General features: G+C 45.2%; 1 protein-coding gene across 1 annotated transcript in view; it reads right to left on the bottom strand.

Moving 5' to 3' along the window:
* Positions 1-9,623, bottom strand: part of LOC110507926 (chordin) — a 51,610-nt gene extending 41,987 nt beyond the window's left edge. The window contains exons 1-8 of the mRNA XM_036965554.1: positions 9,188-9,623; positions 7,669-7,772; positions 6,517-6,643; positions 4,394-4,540; positions 3,795-3,912; positions 3,586-3,673; positions 1,620-1,761; positions 1,153-1,290 (exon numbers count right to left, since the gene is read on the bottom strand). Coding sequence (XP_036821449.1) covers positions 1,153-1,290; positions 1,620-1,761; positions 3,586-3,673; positions 3,795-3,912; positions 4,394-4,540; positions 6,517-6,643; positions 7,669-7,772; positions 9,188-9,347 — 1,024 coding nt within the window. The 5' untranslated portion in view covers positions 9,348-9,623. The remainder of the gene's footprint in view (positions 1-1,152; positions 1,291-1,619; positions 1,762-3,585; positions 3,674-3,794; positions 3,913-4,393; positions 4,541-6,516; positions 6,644-7,668; positions 7,773-9,187) is intronic.
* Between the last annotated feature and the right edge of the window lie 9,106 nt (positions 9,624-18,729).

Here is an 18,729-nt window from a genome sequence, read left to right as displayed (position 1 = left end):
CTTAGCCCCTAAATTACGCCCTAGTCCCCAGTCCCAAAACAGCCTCTAGTCTCTTCTCTTAGCCCCTAAATTACTCCCTAGTCCCCAGTTCCAAAACAGCCTCTAGTCTTGTCTCTTAGCCCCTAAATGATTTCCTAGTCCTGAGTCCCAAAACAGCCTCTAGGTGCTTATCTTAGCCCCTAAATGACTCCCTACTCCCCAGTCCCAAAACAGCCTCTAGTCTCGTCTCGTAGCCCCTAAATTACTCCCTAGACCCCAGTCCCAAAACAACCTATAGTCTCTTCTCTTAGCCCCTAAATTACTCCTTGGTCACAAGTCCCAAAACAGCCTCTAGTCTCTTATTTTAGCCCCTAAATGACTCCCTACTCCCCAGTCCCAAAACAACCTCTAGTCTCATTGCCCCTAAATTACTCCCTAGACCCCAGTCCCAAAACAATCTCTAGTCTCTTCTCTAGGCCCTAAATTACTCCTTGGTCACAAGTCCCAAAACAACCTCTAGTCTCTTCTCTTAGCCCCTAAGTTACTCCCAGCAAAGGAACAGGATAGAGGCAATATAGCAGAAGCATTAAACTGAAAGGAGGATAAAAATATATATAATTAACAAGGCAAGTCAGTTAAGAACAAATTCTTATTTACAATGACAGCCTACTGGGGAACAGTGGGTTAACTGCCTTGTTCAGGAGCAGAACGACAGATTTTTACCTTGTCAGCTCAGGGATTCAATCCAGCAACCTTTTGGTTACTGGCCTAATGCTCTATCCACTAGGCTACCTGCCGCCCTAAAAAGTTAAAGTGATGAGTTGCTCCCCTACACCTCCCTCTCTTCCTCCCTATCTATGTTGTATCTCCTCTGTCCTCTGTCCCCCCCCCCCCTCTCTCTCTCTCTCTTTCTCTCTCTGTTGTATCAGTCCTCCCTCCCCTCTCCCTCCCTCTCTTACTTCTCTGTCTGTGTTGTATCAGTCCTCCCTCCCCCCTCGCTCAACTCTCTGTGTTGTATAAGTCCTCCCTCCTTCCATCTCCCTCTCTCACCTCTCTCTCTATGTTGTATCAGTCCTCCCTCCCTCTCTCTCCTTCTCTCTCCTTCTCTCTCCCTCTCTCACTATGTTATATCAGTCCTCCCTCCCTCTCTCCTTCGCTCTCTCCCTCTCTCACCTCTCTCTCTATGTTGTATCAGTCCCTGCAGTATGAGAACAAAGTGAAGGTTATTCTCTGTGTCACTCAGAGTCAGCATGGCGATGCCTCCCATCCCAGAATGCTCCTCTTCTGAGGTCAGAGTGGAGCTGAACGTCTCTGCGGGGTCACACATATATCACACTCGCATTATAAACACACATAATGTATATACACATGTATATACACACACCCCCACCTTCTTTTCACTGCAGTCGGTTACTGAACGTTTGTCTTTGTTGAAATGTACACAAATGTATTGTACTTTGTATCCCTCCTTTACTCAAGTGGGTTAGTTTATTTTGGCAGTTACTTGTACACATATTCACATAAATCCTACCTCATGGACATATTGAGACTACTTCTACCCACATTTAAACAGATACACAGACACACTTTCATGCACCCCCCCCCCACCCCACCACACACACAAACACACATTCACTCACCTGCGAACAGTGCTCTGTGTTTGATGATCTTTCCTTCGATCACCTCCCGTCTACCGGTGGCTGTTGTCATAGTAACCCGAAGTTGTTCTGCCTGTAGCTGTCGCACGTGGGATTGGGGAAGATTCTTCCACACTCCACAGATCTGAAACACATATACACACACAGGTGACCACAGTCACATGTTCTTAGCCAAGGCTGGGGTTTGAGTGTGTGTGGTGTTCTTATCCAAGGCTGGGGTTTGAGTGTGTGTGGGGTTCTTATCCAAGGCTGGGGTTTGAGTGTGTGTGTGGTGCTCTGCCATAGTTACAGTTTACAACTGACTCAAAACAGCCTGCATGTGCTTTTTTATTTCCCTCCAACACACACACACACACACACACACACACACACAGACAGTTCCATCTGTGGAAAAGATCAGCCCGTTGAGACTCTGGACTCTATCTCAGCCCCAGGCCACAAACAACGAACCCTCCGGAAAAAAACATTTGCCTTAGAGGGGGAAGAAATGTGTCGACGGACACACACCTCATAACTCACAGTCCAGGATAATCTCCTCTTATAATTATAAATGTGCTCCGTCTCCTTCACACGGGTGATGTCACACACTAACCCCCCACCCCCTCCTCCCCCAAGATGATCTGTGCCAGCAACCCCTCCCCCTCCCCCGGCCGTCTCAGGGCGGTTTCACTTGACACTTGATAGGGGCATTTGTCCAAAAAATAATAGGTACATTTTTCTAGGACTATATTTAGGGGTCCTGAATTAAGTTGTTACAAAATGTGATGATGTCACGTGTGTAATTTGGCTATAGGCGGGAAATGTTGCACAGTTGATGTAGGCCTCTGTCACACACACACAGACACGCACACACACTGCTCCCCTCTTAAGTAAACTGTATCCTCCTTTCTCGTTATCTTCTCTGTGTTTGCTCTGTGTAAAGTTAGGTGACTGTGGGAGTTCCTGTGTTTAGTCTGGAAAGTTAGGTGACTGTGGCAGTTCCTGTGTTTTCTCTATGTAAAGTTAGGTGACTGTGGCAGTTCCTGTGTTTACTCTGTGTAAAGTTAGGTGACTGTGGTAGTTCCTTGTCCCTCTCAGTCCAACAGTTACACCATTTCATTTGACCCAATAAAATCGACTGGCTATTGCACTGAGCTAAATGTTTGTAAGTTGGCCATGCATGTGTGTGTGAGTGTGTAAGTGAGAGCAATCATGAGTGTTTTTTTCTGTGTGAAAGTTGTTTGTGAGAACGGCCCCATGCATTATTTACAGTAATTAAGACCTGATTACCCAAGCAATGTTCTGAGAACGAAAAGACAACGCTTTGACAATGCTGTGAGTGTGTGCGTGTGTGTTTATTATTGCAGGGTGAATTATGTCAGGCCAGTGAGAGTTTGACCGGAGAGTCACAGAGAGAGAGTGTTTATCGTGGAGCTACTTAATCTTTCTCTCTACACACACATACACACACTTGCACGCTGAGACCCACACTCACACACATTCACAGACAAACACTTTCTCTTTCTCTCCGTCTTTCTCACATTCACTCACCCACACTCACTCACACACACACACACACACACACACACACACACACACACACACACACACACACACACACACACACACACACACACACACACACACACACACACACACACACACACACACACACACACACACACACACACACACACACACACACACACACACACTCACTCACTCACTCACTCACTCACTCACTCACTCACTCACTCACTCACACACACACACACACACACACACACACACACACACACACACACACACACACACACACACACACACACACACACACACACACACACACACACACACACACACACACACACACACACACACACACACACAAACATAGACATAGACACACAACAAAAACATAAATAGCGGAAATGTCTACCTAGGAACAGAGAGAGTTCCAGTCTCTTACCATGTCTGAGTCTCCCTTAGGGGTCTTGTACTCAAACGCAGTGTTTCCATCAGAATCAAGGAAGACAACCCTGCTTGGTCTCCCGATCCTAGGAGAGGAGAGAGGGAGAGTGAGGACAGGAGAGAGGGAGAGAGGGAAAGATATAATTTTAGAGACTAGTTATTACTAATGATTATTACACGCTTATCGTTTGTTTTTTTGTGTGTTACCTCTGGTAGGTGATGGAGAAGGTCAGGCTGGTTCTAGTGAGAGAGAAGCGTGCCCGGGCCACACCACTGGAGCTGGGTAACCAGGAGTCTGTCACTCCCGTCAACACTGCTACAAAGTCTGGACACACACACACACACACACACAGTAAAGTAAAGATGTAAATCAGAAAGACTGAATGGAGGAACAATTTTCTTGTTACGAGGGCAGTGAGAGTATATGTGTTCTTTTATGTTTGTTATTTTTTTATTCTAACTTTATTTAACTAGGCAAGTCAGTTAAGAACAAATTATTATTTTCAATGACTGCCTATGAACAGTATATCCATGTACTGTATATCAATGTACTGTATATCCATGTACTGCATGTATAATATGTGTGTGTATTTCCATTGCAGGTAGCCTAAAGCAATAGACCAGTAACCGAAAGGTTGCTGGTTTGAATCCCTGAGCCGACAAGGTGACCAAATCTGTCGATGTGCCGTTGAGCAAGGCACTTCTCTCTGCTAAATGGCTAAATGTCAATGATGGAAGTCCATTCATGAATGTACAATATTGGTGTTTGTATGCATTGGGTCGTGCGGGTGAGTGTGCATGCTCACCAGTACGGCTCTCCCCAGGGGAAATGTCCTCAGAGCTGAGGTATGAGCGGTCATTGTAGGTCTTGTGCAGGTCATCCTCTTTCTCCTTCTCCTGGAAGTACTCGAAGCCATCAAACATTGCCTCCACTTGCTTCCTGTCCGCATCGCCTGGACAAGCACAACACCCAGGGACACAATGTGTGAGGCGGGGGGATATTTAAACAACACCTACAGGTTGGCATTACTTTAACATGAAGTAAAGAGAATAACAGAAAATGCTGAATGAGTGAAACAGCTAGAAAGAGTGAGAGTTACAGAGTGAAAGAGTGAGAGTTACAGAGTGAAAGAGTGAGAGATTCAGAGTGATAGAGTGAGAGTTACAGAGTGAAAGAGAGGAGAGTGAAAGGGTGAAAGAGAGGAGAGTTACAGAGTGAAAGAGTGAGAGTTACAGAGTGAGAGAGTGAGAGTTACAGAGTGAAAGAGAGGAGAGTGAAAGGGTGAAAGAGAGGAGAGTTACAGAGTGAAAGTTACAGAGGGAAAGAGTGAGAGTGAAAGAGTGAAAGAGTGAGAGTTACAGAGTGAAAGAGAGGAGAGTGAAAGAGTGAAAGAGAGGAGAGTTACAGAGTGAAAGAGTGAGAGTTACAGAGTGAGAGTTACAGAGGGAAAGAGTGAAAGTGAAAGAGTGAAAAAGTGATAGTTACAGAGTGAAAGAGAGGAGAGTTACAGAGTGAAAGAGTGAGAGCTACAGAGTGAAAGACTGAGAGTTACAGAGTGAAAGAGTGAGAGTGAAAGAGTGAAAGAGTGAGAGTTACAGAGTGAAAGAGTGAGAGTTACAGAGTGAAAGAGTGAGAGCTACAGAGTGAAAGACTGAGAGTTACAGAGTGAAAGAGTGAGAGTTACAGAGTGAAAGAGTGAGAGCTACAGAGTGAAAGAGTGAGAGTTACAGTGAGACGTACAGAGTGAAAGAGTGAGAGTTACAGAGTGAAAGAGTGAGAGTTACAGAGTAAAAGAGTGAGAGTTACAGAGTGAAAGAGTGAGAGTTACAGAGTGAAAGAGAGGAGAGGAATAATTCTAAAATGCTGATCCAAAATTTAGACAAGTGTTCTTTCAGTCATTCCTAATTCTCTCCGTCTCTCATGTATCCCTCCATCTTCTTCTCTCCAGGTGTCTACTCCAATCCCTCGTTGGAGCACTGCTGGCTCGTCTGGGTGCCACGGTAACAAGGTTTGTTTCTTAGTCCGAGGAGCGGAGGAGGGTTGGCAGTGACACTCGCGTGCAATCCCAACAAAGACTTGCTCTTCCACACCACTATATGTCCTGATGTCAAGAGCACATTTCAGCGCCTCACACACTAACACACAATCTGACAGACAACTCACACACACTGAAGTACAGACACGCTGAAAAGCATACTGAGAAACACACACACACACTACGAGACAGAGACAGGCTATTAGTCACACACACATCATCATCAAAGTGTCCAGACGTATTTCTTCAAGACCATCCACTTTACTCCTTGACTATTTCCTTTACTTCTCTTTGTCCCTCTCATATCCTCTCTTTCTTTCTCTCTTTCTGGCTCTTTCATCTCTCTTTCATGGCCTTATTTCCCCAGTCCTCTCTCTCCCTCCATAGGGCATGCTCTAAGGATTTTGTGTAGTGTCAGTCTCACCTCCCTGCATTCCACTATACTGTATCCTCAGGTGCACCAGAGAATACACACACACACACACACACACACACACACACACACAAACGTGCAGCTAGACATACCATTTTTCACCACTTAGACAAACACACTCAAATATTTTTTACATTTAGACAAACACACTCATACTTTTCCTAAAGACACAACCACAACACACTCCCACGTTTTTCCCCAAATCACCACCATGACACACACATTCATGAAAATGTTGAGAGTAGGCAAGACAACCTAGCCCAGACCTGCTACTGATCACCAATCAGCCTCTCTAGAGAACAACATAATACAACTAACTGACCTAGAAGGGGTGTCCACATACTTTTATATATATAGTGTATGTAAAGATGGAGAAAGAGAAGGAGAGAGAGAGAGAGAGAGAGAGAGAGAGAGAGAGAGAGAGAGAGAGAGAGAGAGTTAGTAGGCTAGTAGGGGTTACCTTTGGGGCAGGTCTTGCAGCATTGTCCAGGTAGCAGCACTGGGGCATCACAGCTAGGCTCAGGACAGTCCCGCTTGACGTTCTTACAGCTCACCTTTCCCAACACCTTACCCTTACGACCCCTTTGCTGAAAAGAATAGATAGAAAACAACAACTCTTCATCCACACTGACCTCAACTCTGTATCAAACAGGCCTGATGATATTTGTTAAATGGGGTCATTTTGGGGGCACTAAGATAAGGAGATGATTTTGGCAATTGATTTGTTTATAATTAATGAGTTAATTATTTTATGTCCTATTTCTGTCCATTGATAGTACTAGGCCCAGTTGTGGAAAAGTACCCAACTATCATACTTGAGTTAAAGTAAAGGTACCTTAATAGAAAATGACTCAACTAAAAGTAAAATTCACCCAGTACAATTCTACTAAAGTAAAAGTCTAAAAGTATTTGGTTTAAAATATACTTAAGTATCAAAAGTAAATGTAACTGCTAAAAGTAAAAGTATAAATCATTTCAAATTCCTTAAAATAAGCAAACCAGACAGCACCATTTTCTTGTTTTTTAAATTCACATATAGCCAGGGATACACTCCAACATTTAGACATCATTTACAAATGAAGCATGTGTGTTTAGTAAGTCCACCAGATCAAAGGCCCCCAGTAGGGAAGACCAGGGATGTTCTGTTGGTAATTGCAAGATTTTGACCTTTTTCCTGTCCAGCTGAGCATTCAAAAAGTAATGAGTACTTTTTGGGTATCCATTTTTTTAACCTTTATTTAACTAGGCAAGTCAGTTAAGAACATATTCTTATTTTCAATGACGGCCTAGGAACAGTGGGTTAACTACCTGTTCAGGGGCCGAACGACAGATTTGTACCTTGTCAGCTCGGGGATTTGATCTTGCAACCTTCCGGTTGGTTACTAGTCCAACTCACTAACAACTAGGCTACCCTGCCGCCCCATGAAAATGTATGGAGTAAAAAGTACAATATTTTCTTAAGGAATGAAGTAAAAGTAAAACTTCTTAAGTAGTACTTTAAAGTATTTATTCTTAAGTACTTTACACCACTGCGTAGGCCTACATAATGGATCCACTATCCAAGATTGACATGTACTGTACTAGGCTTGTTGTTATGGAGGGTGTTACTTACTGTCTCACAGTAACATTTGACACAGTGCATGACCCCAAACGGCTCCCCGAGGTCAGGGTGCCAAGTGTCCTCCAGCGAATAAAATCTTCCTCCGAATGAACATCCTGCAATCAGACCAGAAGAACCCATTTAGACAACAATACACTGGCAGGTGCTACAGTCCACATCTAAATGTAAAACTGGTGAGTAATGTGGTAGCCAGGCCTATGCACCAGCCAATGGGATGTGTACTGGGCAGTTCGCTGCAACGTGAAAGACTGCATATTCCCACAATGTTGTCAGACAGAACGACAAAAATAGTATTCTGTGCAGCCAGACTGTGGATGTTTGACAGATAATTCATTTCGCTGGTTGAGTGGATTGAGTGGATACCTATTGTGTTCCAGAGCTCACAGGCGCATCCTGTTTCATTTAAACGGTGCAGGGGGCCCTTAAATTAATATAAAAATACCACTCACACAACAAACACCAAGCCATTTGGATAGAGAAATACAAGGAATGCGCTTTTGGTAGCCTACCAAGGGCTATGTAATGGAAACGATGTGACGTGTTTGGGTTCGAGTATTTCAAATGATTGGAAAAGTGGTATTAATAAAAGTATTGCATTATAAAAAATGCTTGGATAAAAATAGCCCCAGGGACAAGTGTTTGGCCACAACCCTCCCCTGCCGAGCTCCATATGGGTGTATTCCTCCTCCGTTTCAAGAGTCGCTGTAGACCGCAGTCACCTTAGCCCCTCAGAGGCCCACCACCGCAGCCTGGAGGTGAAGCTCCCGGGTTCCAAGTTCACTACTGTTGATTTGATATTGTGCGGTTGCCGTAGCTGCTAACAACCTGGTTCGCATTATTCTTTCATTAAGTGACTACACTTTAAACAATCCAGTCGGGTTAGAGTTAGACAGATCACCAAGCTTTCCCGCACAACTCACTGCAATATAAATGACTGCTTGGCACAGCCAGAGTAGGACACTAAAGAACTGCAGTAATGGAATGGAATGTCGATTGATTACAGTTTCCATGATTGGATAAACGTTATTAGTGGCAGTTGTTAATACACTGCACTAACGCCTTGACTTCTCACTCCCATGGTCTCAGTAGGCCTAACAAGCAGTTTAAAGCCCTGCACGTGAACCAGATGGCATTCTCAGTGGTTATGACTAATATGTTTTCTGCAAGTTTGTTCATGAAGTAACCATAACAGTGGGCATGTTGAGGAAGATGCAAGAAAGAAACGATTGGGACGATAATAAGGAGAAGATGCAAGAAAGAAACGATTGGGACGATAATAAGGATAAGAGGTTTGATGCTGTGCAGTCAGACACTTTGATATACAAAATGATACTTTAATGACGGTCTTAAAAAGCTATAGACATATCAGGCTATACATTCAAAAGTATATTTGGCAGATTAGCAAACGAGCACTAGGCAGCAGGCGTCATTATAGGCAATTCTTTGAATTCAGAAATTCAGCCTGAAAATAAATGACTTTGACTGAAGTAGAAGAGGCATCTTGGCTCACCTGACATGCCCTTGGATGTTAAAGGCTCCCTCTCCGACTGGATGGGCAGAATGGGAGACTTCAGCCGTGAGGCCAGTCCAGAGTGCAGCAACGCGCAACTCATCACGCACATCAAAGAACTCAGCGCTCCGCGAGTCTGTATACTGGAGAGGGGCAGCATCTCTTTTCCTTTTTTGTTCTTCAAGCTTTCACGTATAGGTAAGTTGTCACTCCAGTAATACACCTTCCCTAAATGAGCATGAATATGTTAGCATTCACGTCACCAGATAGCCTATTCGTTGATGGTATTGAAGTTATTCCTATTCAGAAATAAAGTCTCCCAAGTTATGCGAGAGAGAAAAGTGAGAGAGAGAAAGTGACGAAAGAGTTTGGAGGTTTTCTGAGGCAATGACTGTACCCAGCCCAGAAGCGTATGTCCCGTCCGTGCGGGTCCCTTCCCACTTTATACTTTCCCTGACACTTGGAGCAGGCACCGGCAGGGAGGGGTGAGAAATAAAGGAGTGGTTGGGGTTAGATTAACGTCCTATACCTATAGCCTATACCGCGATCCTAATGCCATGGAAAGTGTGTCAGAACACCTAGTGAAAGAAAGTGGAATCTTCAAGGCTTTAGCCTACAGTAGGCGAGGGAGGAATGTGTTTCTGTGTGTCTGTGTGCAGCATTTTCTCTATTTATACAACTGCGTCTGGAGTTTAGACATAAGTGACTTAACAGAAACAAATGAACATAGTTTGAATAGTTAATGCGACGTGTTTCAATGTATGTTGGTCCTCTATCACAGAATGGCCTTTTTTATTTAGCTATTTATTTATTTTGGGCCATATTAACTTCAGCTTCAAATACCTACCATTCCTACCTGAACAGTCATGCGTTTGTATGGCCTATTTGTAAACCAACGGTTCGATTGGACTCCTATGTCGTTATAAAGCTACAACTCAATATAATCCTGTTTTGGATAGTGTAGGATTCACAATGAATAAGACTGTCTGAAGTCATCGACAATATTGACTCATTATTTACTATTTTGTTTATAAAAACGTTATCTTGTTGTTATCAAAGATAAAATGATATACATTTTATTTAGGTTGGTTGTAAATTGAGCAATATGCTTCACACTCCATGTTCCATTGGCGCGAGAATGTGTTGGAGAATGCTTTCAAGAGGCTTCAGTCTTGGTCCATAGGGAGGCATCACTAGCGCTCTGCTGGTCAAATGTATATTACTGTAGTGAAGTGCGCAAGGAGATTTATTTGAGGAAGTTCACAGCAAGGGTCTCGCCAATCAGTCAGTCTGTGGAACAGTAATCATCCCTCAGTGAGTGCAAATAAAGGACAACCACCACCATTAGACAGAATAGGATGATAATACAGTAATGATAATAACAATAATGGCACATAATAGCTCATTTAAATCGTTGCTTATTCATTTGCTTATTGTAGCCTAAAGTGTCACCGACTGAACACTGTGTGCGTTTCTTTCCCAAAGTCCCAAACTACCCCGACGAATAATAAAACAACCAAAATAAAGTATCCGTAATTTAAGGGGGCTTGGGGGCCAGGCTGTGAATCAGGCGAGCTGTTTAGTGAAGAGCCATATATCTATCACTGATTGTAGCTTTGTCTGTCGCGCTCCGGAAACTGCGCAAGGCTCTCGCCTCCAACCCCTCCCCATCCATCCACATGCTAAACATGACGATATGCTCAATGGCGATAACCTAACCCATTCAACAAGAAACCAGCACGTCTCCCATTCTGCCCGAGTGACCCTAGCTCTAACAAGGGCTATAAACAAGGACTATGAAAAGGAAGGAACAACAAAACCATGTCTCGAAGCATATAGGCTTATATCCTAAATGAAGTTTTCTAAAGTCTTAGGTAGTGCTGTGACATTATGGTATTTTGGTTAACGGTTTTTGCCATTTTTGTTGATTTTTTTTGTTAGGCCTAATGCATCATAATGCATCTTTGAAAATGTGACATCATACCTAATGCATACAACACAGATTCTGTGACACCCCTGTCTCAAAAACAAATGGTTTTGACTGCTTGCAACTTTTGGAAATAAAGCTTTTCCTCCCAACCGTGCCATCATGTAAAAATCTAAAACTGCTATTGGGTATTCTATATCTACTTGCATATGAAGTTGAATCCCCTTCTCCTCAAATGAATATATTAAGACAATAATGTCGATATATATTTTTTTGTTCACGGTTATTGTCCATAATTGTCGGTTACATGATTATATGATAATTGTGCCAGCACTAGTCTTAGGCTACTTTAATAAAATTGCATCCTATTTTCTGCATCAGTTTGTATTTAAAGACTAGTTCCCCATAGTCAGTGTAGGTGGAGATAGAAGTGAATGTGGGAACCCCTAAATATCTGTCAATGTATTGGAATAGAAAATAATGTATATTGTCCCCTTGTGTATAGGCTATAGAGAGACATTGTAGCCGGAATTGAAGAGTAAATAAACATTTTTGAAAAAGTACACATCTGTTCTTCAAATGACATGCCAGTTTCTGTTGAAAGTACATAAAAAGTTCACACACATATTTACACATTATACATATATATATATATATATATATATATATATATATATATATATATATATATATATATATATATATATATATATATATATACATACATTATACACACACACACACACACACACACACACACACACACACACACACACACACACACACACACACATTTGTATTATTATATTTTTATTGTTTTATTATTCGGGACCCTGACATTGCATGTTCTGATATCTCTTAATTTCCTTCTTTTTATTTATTTTGGGATTTGTGTGTATCATTTTGTATTGTTAGATATTACTGCACTTTTGGAGCTAGAAACATAAGCATTTCGCTGCACCTGCGATAACATCTGCAAAAGTGTATTGTATGTGTGAGGACAAGGTGAATGTCACATTATGTGGCTGTGAGAGACTTCCACTGAGGTGAATTAATTCACACCCGGGTTCCCCTCTACTCCGTGCACGGCGCGCACCCGTGAATGGATTCGATGATGGTCTATTTGCACTTCATCACTGAGTGATAACCGCCGCTTTTATTTAATGTTGGACCGACCGATTCATTACATTGGGTATCAAATTGTCTATTGGGAGCTAACACAACATATTTATTTATATTATACGAGTCTCACAGAGTAATGAGGGGAGCTTTTGTGTATTGCCCTACACGCATGGCTTGCTATAGGTGCACTTTTCTGAACTCCAAAAAGGATAAATGTGGATGTAGACATTCTTTAATGTTGCTATATTATTAGGTCTACTGTAAACCTCCTATTATTTGATATCTAAAACAGAAGGATTCAGGGTTGAGGGTTGAAAAGTGTAGTTAGCCCATCTCGGTAGATTGTGTAGAGTTTGCCCTTGTCTGTAGATTTCAAAAATAGTATCTCTTGCACTCATTTAGAGAATGAAAGTAGCCTAGCCTGGAGTTTACAGTCGTTCCCCTAAACCATGACGTGTGCTTTCGTGTAAAGAAGAGGGGAAAGAGAGAGAAAATGTTAAGAGGGAGAAGGAAAGAGAGAGTGCACGCGTCTGAAATAATTTCTAGTATGTCAAAAAACATTGACTGCGCTCTAATAAAATCGATTAACCGTGACCAGAGTTTTATGAACGAGTGAAGTTACAATTCTGATCAGACAACACCTAATATAAACCAGACACCATGTCTCTTTTTTTATAGCTAAAGTGTTGTCCAATTTGTTTTCCCTAAAGATATGACACACTCGAGGCCTAAAATATGACCAGATCGAAGAATCATACGCCTATGTGAGAACATGTTGGTGCTTTGATTACGCAATCATGTCTCTTCTCTGTGTATTTGCTGTTGGTGTCGAATACAGACATCCGAAAGTGCATAAACGCAGCAGCGCATGTTGTTTCATTTGCGTACTACCCCAGAAACCTCGTCCCTCCCTCCTCTTTCTGTCTGACTGGCACACATTCGGGACCGCATCCTGTTTGCTGGCTGGATTATACTGGAGGTGTGAATATACAGCGAGGAGGGGGAGCAGGGGACTCATGATAGCCTAGCAGATGTGTACCAACCGGTTACAGGGCGCCCCCCGACACCACCTGTTCCCCATCACCGTTTTATGTACACCGATCACATGGCAGAGGTTGACAACGAGGTCACTACAATTTCTGTCCTACTTTAATGCACGCACATTTAACCCCCTGTGGCACCTGAGAGATTGAGCTTTTTCGTGATGTATCTCATTTCAACCTACATTTCTGACTCAAGTGTAAATCTCTTGAAACAAACAAGAACAAATGCGCTGAATGTAGTATGGAAATCCTGTCTCCCTCGCGCTCTCATTGGACCACTGCTCGCGTTATCAAGTCCAGACATAGAGACGGATTTTTTTCCCTCAAGAATAGATCAGAGAAATATATAGTTGCTCACTGATTAGTCAGTTTGCTTTTATGGAGCGTCGTCAGAAAAAAATGATGACTCATTTTATTTTACCCTTGACAAAACCTTTAATATGACTCTTGGAGGTGGTGGATATTATTTAGCCTAATGATGGAAAAAAATAACATGCTAGTGATTAAATAACCATGCCAGTGTTTATAAATTAAACGTTGTATAAATTATAACATATAAAGTAAGTCAGAACTAATCGGTCAGAACTAATCATCTACATTGATTCATTATGAGGTCAATTAAAACCAGGATGTGTCTCGAGAAAGAACCTTTTACTGCCTCCAATTTGGTTCTTAATAATGGCAACTGACAGAACAACAAAAAGATAAGGGATGATGTCTTTATAGCTACTGTTATGCTGATGTAGATAATGATGGTAATAAGACCAACCAGGCCTACAGGACCTGGTGTTGTCAGGCTAATTCTTGTGTTACTCCTAGCAATGGAAAGTAGAGAACACCCACTCAAAATGTAAATGCCGGTCTGGTTAGAATTCATCTTTATTCATGTAATGAACGCTCGGAATCAATTTGCAGACACAGACGAAACGGCGAAATGAAAGCGGACAGGGGATGTGCGAATTGAATTGTTGCTCTTGTTGTATTCTTCTCACAATCCATTTCCGAGGGTTCCTTAGATAGAGATTGTGTGAGTCTAATTATCGCCCTCCATGCAATTAACGACCAGAAGCCATCTCCAAACACAGTAGGCCTGGAAACGTGGTAAGGTGAGGAGGGGGCAACAACAAAGCTTGTCTTTGACTCCTCGGATCCACCTGGGATTTCTCTCACTGCATGCTTGTAGAATTGCCTGACTCCAAATCACCACTGTAGCAGCCTTCTGTAGCAGCCTTCTGTAGCAGTCACCACTGTAGCAGCCTTCTGTAGCAGCCTTCTGTAGCAGCCACCACTGTAGCAGCCTTCTGTAGCAGCCACCACTGTAGCAGCCTTCTGTAGCAGCCTTCTGTAGCAGCCACCACTATAGCAGCCTTCTGTAGCAGCCACCACTGTAGCAGCCTTCTGTAGCAGCCTTCTGTAGCAGCCACCACTGTAGCAGCCTTCTGTAGCAGCCTTCTGTAGCAGCCTTCTGTAGCAGCCACCACTGTAGCAGCCTTCTGTAGCAGCCTTCTGTAGCAGCCACCACTGTAGCAGCATTCTGTAGCAGCCTTCTGTAGCAGCCACCACTGTAGCAGCCTTCTGTAGCAGCCTTCTGTAGCAGCCTTCTGTAGCAGCCACCACTGTAGCAGCCTTCTGTAGCAGCCAACACTGTAGCAGCCTTCTGTAGCAGCCTTCTGTAGCAGCCACCACTGTAGCAGCCTTCTGTAGCAGCCTTCTGTAGCAGCCACCACTATAGCAGCCTTCTGTAGCAGCCACCACTGTAGCAGCCTTCTGTAGCAGCCTTCTGTAGCAGCCACCACTGTAGCAGCCTTCTGTAGCAGCCTTCTGTAGCAGCCTTCTGTAGCAGCCACCACTGTAGCAGCCTTCTGTAGCAGCCACCACTGTAGCAGCCTTCTGTAGCAGCCTTCTATAGCAGCCACCACTGTAGCAGCCTTCTGTAGCAGCCTTCAATAGCAGTCACCACTGTAGCAGCCTTCTGTAGCAGCCTTCTGTAGCAGTCGCCACTGTAGCAGCATTCTGTAGCAGCCTTCTGTAGCAGTCGCCACTGTAGCAGCCTTTTGTAGCAGTCTTCTGTAGCAGCCTTCTGTAGCAGCCTTCTGTAGTAGTCGCCCCTGTAGCTGCCTTCTGTAGCAGCCTTCTGTAGTAGCAGCCTTCTGTAGCAGCCTTCTGTAGCAGCCTTCTGTAGCAGTCACCACTGTAGCAGCCACCACTGTAGCAGCCTTCTGTAGCAGCCTTCTGTAGTAGTCGCCACTGTTGCAGTCGCCACTGTAGCAGCCTTCTGTAGCAGCCTTCTGTAGCAGCCTTCTGTAGCAGTCACCACTGTAGCAGCCTTCTGTAGCAGGCTTCTGTAGCAGCCACCACTGTAGCAGCCTTCTGTAGCAGCCTTCTGTAGCAGCCTTCTGTAGCAGTCGCCACAGTAGCAGCCACCACTGTAGCAGTCGCCACTGTAGCAGCCTTCTGTAGCAGCCTTCTGTAGCAGCCTTCTGTAGCAGCCTTCTGTAGCAGCCTTCTGTAGCAGCCACCACTGTAGCAGCCTTCTGTAGCAGCCTTCTGTAGCAGTTGCCACTGTAGCAGCCTTCTGTAGCAGCCACCACTGTAGCAGCCACCACTGTAGCAGCCTTCTGTAGCAGCCTTCTGTAGCAGCCTTCTGTAGCAGTTGCCACTGTAGCAGTCACCACTGTAGCAGCCTTCTGTAGCAGCCACAACTGTAGCAGCCACCACTGTAGCAGCCTTCTGTAGCAGCCTTCTGTAGCAGCCACCACTGCAGAAGCCTTCTGTAGCAGCCTTCTGTAGCAGTCACCACTGTAGCAGCCTTCTGTAGCAGCCTTCTGTAGCAGGCTTCTGTAGCACGCTTCTGTAGCAGCCTTCTGTAGCAGCCACCACTGTAGCAGCCACCACTGTAGCAGTCGCCACTGTAGCAGCCTTCTGTAGCAGCCACCACTGTAGCAGCCTTCTGTAGCAGCCTTCTGTAGCAGCCTTCTGTAGCAGCCACCACTGTAGCAGCCTTCTGTAGCAGCCTTCTATAGCAGCCACCACTGTAGCAGCCTTCTGTAGCAGCCTTCAATAGCAGTCACCACTGTAGCAGCCTTCTGTAGCAGCCTTCTGTAGCAGTCGCCACTGTAGCAGCATTCTGTAGCAGCCTTCTGTAGCAGTTGCCACTGTAGCAGCCTTTTGTAGCAGTCTTCTGTAGCAGCCTTCTGTAGCAGCCTTCTGTAGTAGTCGCCCCTGTAGCTGCCTTCTGTAGCAGCCTTCTGTAGCAGTCTTCTGTAGCAGCCTTCTGTAGCAGCCTTCTGTAGCAGCCTTCTGTAGCAGCCTTCTGTAGCAGTCACCACTGTAGCAGCCACCACTGTAGCAGCCTTCTGTAGCAGCTTTCTGTAGTAGTCGCCACTGTTGCAGTCGCCACTGTAGCAGCCTTCTGTAGCAGCCTTCTGTAGCAGCCTTCTGTAGCAGGCTTCTGTAGCAGTCACCACTGTAGCAGCCTTCTGTAGCAGGCTTCTGTAGCAGCCACCACTGTAGCAGCCTTCTGTAGCAGCCTTCTGTAGCAGCCTTCTGTAGCAGTCGCCACAGTAGCAGCCACCACTGTAGCAGTCGCCACTGTAGCAGCCTTCTGTAGCAGCCTTCTGTAGCAGCCTTCTGTAGCAGCCTTCTGTAGCAGCCTTCTGTAGCAGCCACCACTGTAGAAGCCTTTTGTAGCAGCCTTCTGTAGCAGTCGCCACTGTAGCAGCCTTCTGTAGCAGCCTTCTGTAGCAGCCTTCTGTAGCAGTCACCACTGTAGCAGCCTTCTGTAGCAGGCTTCTGTAGCAGCCTTCTATAGCAGTCGCCACTGTAGCAGCCTTCTGTAGCAGCCTTCTGTAGCAGTCACCACTGTAGCAGCCTTCTGTAGCAGCCTTCTGTAGCAGTCACCACTGTAGCAGCCTTCTGTAGCAGCCTTCTGTAGCAGTCTTCTGTAGCAGCCTTCTGTAGCAGCCTTCTGTAGTAGTCGCCACTGTAGCAGCCTTGTGTAGCAGCCTTCTGTAGCAGTCTTCTGTAGCAGCCTTCTGTAGCAGCCTTCTGTAGCAGCCACCACTATAGCAGCCTTCTGTAGCAGCCTTCTGTAGCAGCCTTCTGTAGGAGTCACCACTGTAGCAGTCGCCACTGTAGCAGCCTTCTGTAGCAGCCTTCTGTAGCAGCCTTCTGTAGCAGTCACCACTGTAGCAGCCTTCTGTAGCAGCCTTCTGTAGCAGCCTTCTGTAGCAGTCACCACTGTAGCAGCCTTCTGTAGCAGCCTTCTGTAGCAGCCTTCTGTAGCAGCCTTCTGTAGCAGTCACCACTGTAGCAGCCTTCTGTAGCAGGCTTCTGTAGCAGTCTTCTGTAGCAGCCACCACTGTAGCAGCCTTCTGTAGCAGCCTGTAGCAGCCTTCTGTAGCAGCCTTCTGTAGCAGTCGCGACGGTAGCAGCCACCTCTGTAGCAGTCGCCACTTTAGCAGCCTTCTTTAGCAGCCTCCACTGTAGCATTCTTCTGTAGCAGCCTTCTGTAGCAGTCGCCACTGTACCAGCCTTCTGTAGCAGCCTTCTTTAGCAGTCACCAATGTAGCAGCCTTCTGTAGCAGCCTTCTGTAGCAGTCACCACTGTAGCAGCCTTCTGTAGCAGCCTTCTGTAGCAGTCGCCACTGTAGCAGCCTTCTGTAGCAGCCTTCTGTAGCAGTCTTCTGTAGCAGCCTTCTGTAGCAGCCTTCTGTAGTAGTCGCCACTGTAGCAGCCTTGTGTAGCAGCCTTCTGTAGCAGTCTTCTGTAGCAGCCTTCTGTAGCAGCCTTCTGTAGCAGCCACCACTATAGCAGCCTTCTGTAGCAGCCTTCTGTAGCAGCCTTCTGTAGGAGTCACCACTGTAGCAGTCGCCACTGTAGCAGCCTTCTGTAGCAGCCTTCTGTAGCAGCCTTCTGTAGCAGTCACCACTGTAGCAGCCTTCTGTAGCAGCCTTCTGTAGCAGCCTTCTGTAGCAGTCACCACTCTAGCAGCCACCACTGTAGCAGTCGCCACTGTAGCAGCCTTCTGTAGCAGCCTTCTGTAGCAGTCACCACTGTAGCAGCCTTCTGTAGCAGCCTTCTGTAGCAGTCGCCACTGTAGCAGCCTTCTGTAGCAGCCTTCTGTAGCAGTCTTCTGTAGCAGCCTTCTCTAGCAGCCTTCTGTAGCAGCCACCACTATAGCAGCCTTCTGTAGCAGCCTTCTCTAGCAGCCTTCTGTAGGAGTCACCACTGTAGCAGTCGCCACTGTAGCAGCCTTCTGTAGCAGCCTTCTGTAGCAGCCTTCTGTAGCAGTCACCACTGTAGCAGCCTTCTGTTGCAGCCTTCTGTAGCAGCCTTCTGTAGCAGTCACCACTGTAGCAGCCTTCTGTAGCAGCCTTCTGTAGCAGCCTTCTGTAGCAGCCTTCTGTAGCAGTCACCACTGTAGCAGCCTTCTGTAGCAGGCTTCTGTA

The sequence above is a fragment of the Oncorhynchus mykiss genome, chromosome 27 (genome assembly GCF_013265735.2).
Source record: "Oncorhynchus mykiss isolate Arlee chromosome 27, USDA_OmykA_1.1, whole genome shotgun sequence".
NCBI classification, from domain to species: Eukaryota; Metazoa; Chordata; class Actinopteri; order Salmoniformes; family Salmonidae; genus Oncorhynchus; species Oncorhynchus mykiss.
The sequence above is the reverse complement of the archived record's forward strand: the minus strand, read 5'-3'. Positions and strand labels throughout refer to the sequence as shown.